This window comes from Phragmites australis, chromosome 6 (genome assembly GCF_958298935.1).
Source record: "Phragmites australis chromosome 6, lpPhrAust1.1, whole genome shotgun sequence".
Classification (NCBI taxonomy): domain Eukaryota; kingdom Viridiplantae; phylum Streptophyta; class Magnoliopsida; order Poales; family Poaceae; genus Phragmites; species Phragmites australis.
In genome coordinates, this window is record NC_084926.1 from 8931927 (window position 1) to 8934306 (window position 2380).

General features: G+C 54.7%; 1 protein-coding gene across 1 annotated transcript; it reads left to right on the forward strand.

The window, feature by feature from the left end:
- Positions 1-914: 914 nt before the first annotated feature.
- Positions 915-2000, forward strand: LOC133921533 (brassinosteroid-responsive RING protein 1-like). The gene has a single exon (XM_062366453.1). The coding sequence runs from the start codon at positions 1034-1036 to the stop codon at positions 1649-1651; it is 618 nt and encodes a 205-aa protein (XP_062222437.1). The 5' UTR covers positions 915-1033; the 3' UTR covers positions 1652-2000.
- Positions 2001-2380: the final 380 nt, after the last annotated feature.

The window sequence follows — 2380 nt, forward strand, 5'->3', positions numbered from 1 at the left end:
TACGGAGCCACCCGGAAGAATCTTTGCAGTTGCAGCTAGTGCTAGGACTTGCGCCGCCCCGTGGAGGGCAATCGTGTTTCATGCCATATCGTGCTATGCTCACTAGACATGATCGATTTATCGAGTCGTGTCGTGCTGGTATGAGTCAACTCAGGAAAGTCTCAGTGTAGTCCTCGGCACACCGTGTTGTTGTCATACCGTGTCGGTTCAGGCATAGTATTACTCTATATCGTCTGACAATACTTATATATTTACATCTTAATACTCATATTTATATCTCTTATATTTATACATCTATTTTAATATCTCACGTTTTATATCAAAGAGATTAGATATAAGTATGAAAAATAATCATATAAAGTGTATAGTGCCTTTTTCACGTGCACGGCCTAAACTATCGTACCATGCCGGTACGCTCACCGTACTTAGGTCGTAAACACGGTACGATCCTTATGTTCATGCTGTTCCAACCTAACTTAAAATATTTCATACCATACCGTATTTTAAACTGTATCTAAACTCATACGTTGAACGATCCAAGAATGACACGATCCAAATAACAGCTCTAGTTACAGCCTCTAGGCGCTAGCTTCGCTGATTTTGGAGACATCTTTTGGAGAGGAGACTAATGTGGGACCTACAGGCTACATAGCAAACCACGTAGCACACCATTGGGTGGGCCTAACGAAATTCCCCTCCGGTCACCGGGTCGCCTGGCTCCGGCACGAGTCCGAGTCCACCGGATCACCGCCCGCCCAATCCCAGAGACCAACGCGCCCGCACACGCAAACCAACAAGCAACCAACCACCTCACGCGGTCACCCCTCGGCCCTCGCTCGCCGATGTTTCCGCGTCATTCCCCTCGCCCTCCTGCTCCCCCCCCCCCCCCCCTCTTTATATATCACAGCGCCGCCTCCTCCGTGGCTCAGCTCAGTCTTTCCTCCACGCACGCGCCACCACGCCACTGATCTCCCCTCGGCTCGGGCGCTCGGCCTCGGCGACACAACGAAGCGGCTCCAAGATTGACGCGGCGATGGGCTTCCCTGTCGGGTACTCCGATATGCTGCTCCCGCGGGTGCTCCTCCAGGTGCTCCTCCTCCTCGGCCACCTCCACCGCTTCCTCCTCTGGGCCTTCCACGCCGTGGGGCTCGGCGACCTCGTCGACAACTACCCGCTGCCCGCCGCGACGGCGCAGGAGCAGTGGAGCGTGCACAGTGGGGCGGCGGCCGCCGCGCTGCAGCACCGGCGGCCGGAGTTCCGGGCCGTGCCGGCAGTGGTCATCGAGGAGGCGCTCCCCGTGGTCCGGTTCGACGAGCTGGCGTCGGTTTGCGGGGACGGCGACTGCGCCGTCTGCCTCAGCGGCATCGGCGGCGGCGACGAGGTGCACCGGCTCAGCAATTGCCGCCACGCCTTCCACCGGGGCTGCCTGGACCGCTGGATGGCGCACGACCAGCGCACCTGCCCGCTCTGCCGCTCGCCGCTCATCCCCGGCGGCGAGCTCTGGGGGGGCTCCGCCGCGCCCTGGCCCGACGCCTCCGACTACGACCTATCCTACCCGTCCCTGCTGCAGTCGCCGCTGCAGATGGTGCCCACGCCGACGCTGCTGCGGCCGCACGAGCTGCTGCTGAACGGCTTGGGCGGCTTCCAGTGAGCTGCCCGCCAGACCCCGCTATCCGTCGCAAACCGCGTCGTCATGTGCGGCCCACACCTGCCGGTCGGCCTGACAGGTGACCGCCGCCAAAACTGCTCAACCACTGCAGTCTGCACGCGCACGGTTGATCTCGTCTTCAATCGGCTCAGTTGGTGAGAGGCGAAACCAACGGCAGAGGAGAGCGCCCTGGTTTTTACAGAGGCTCCCAAAAGAAAACGAGAAAAAGAACAGACAAGTAGGAAACTGGCTAGGTTGCTAGCTACTGTATGTAGGTCGATTCCATCTTCCAAGTCTGTGGAGTTGTGACTCTTTTTTGCAGATTAAATTTGTTGAGACAGATGTTTCGATCTCCTACTTGCCACATCTGGGTCGCTCGCAGCAATCTTTCGAATCTTTTTCACACCAATTTGCCCTGTCTAGCTAAGAAGAACTGCTGCCATTCTGAAGACGATGCGAAGTCTTTACCTCACCAAGAAAACTTACACTTTTCTTTACGAATTCCACTCGCTTTAGTAAGTGACGCGAGTCGAGTCGACGAACTGATCATGTTTGTTTGGCTCATGGATCAAATGGATTGGATATGAGTTGAATAGTTCATTTTTCATATTGCTAATTTGCTATCCATATTTTAATACGAATACAAATACAAATTTATCTTTGAATACGAATACGAATCGAATAGTTTGAATCTAAATCCGCATTCAAATATCTATTCGATTGGGTTGTAAG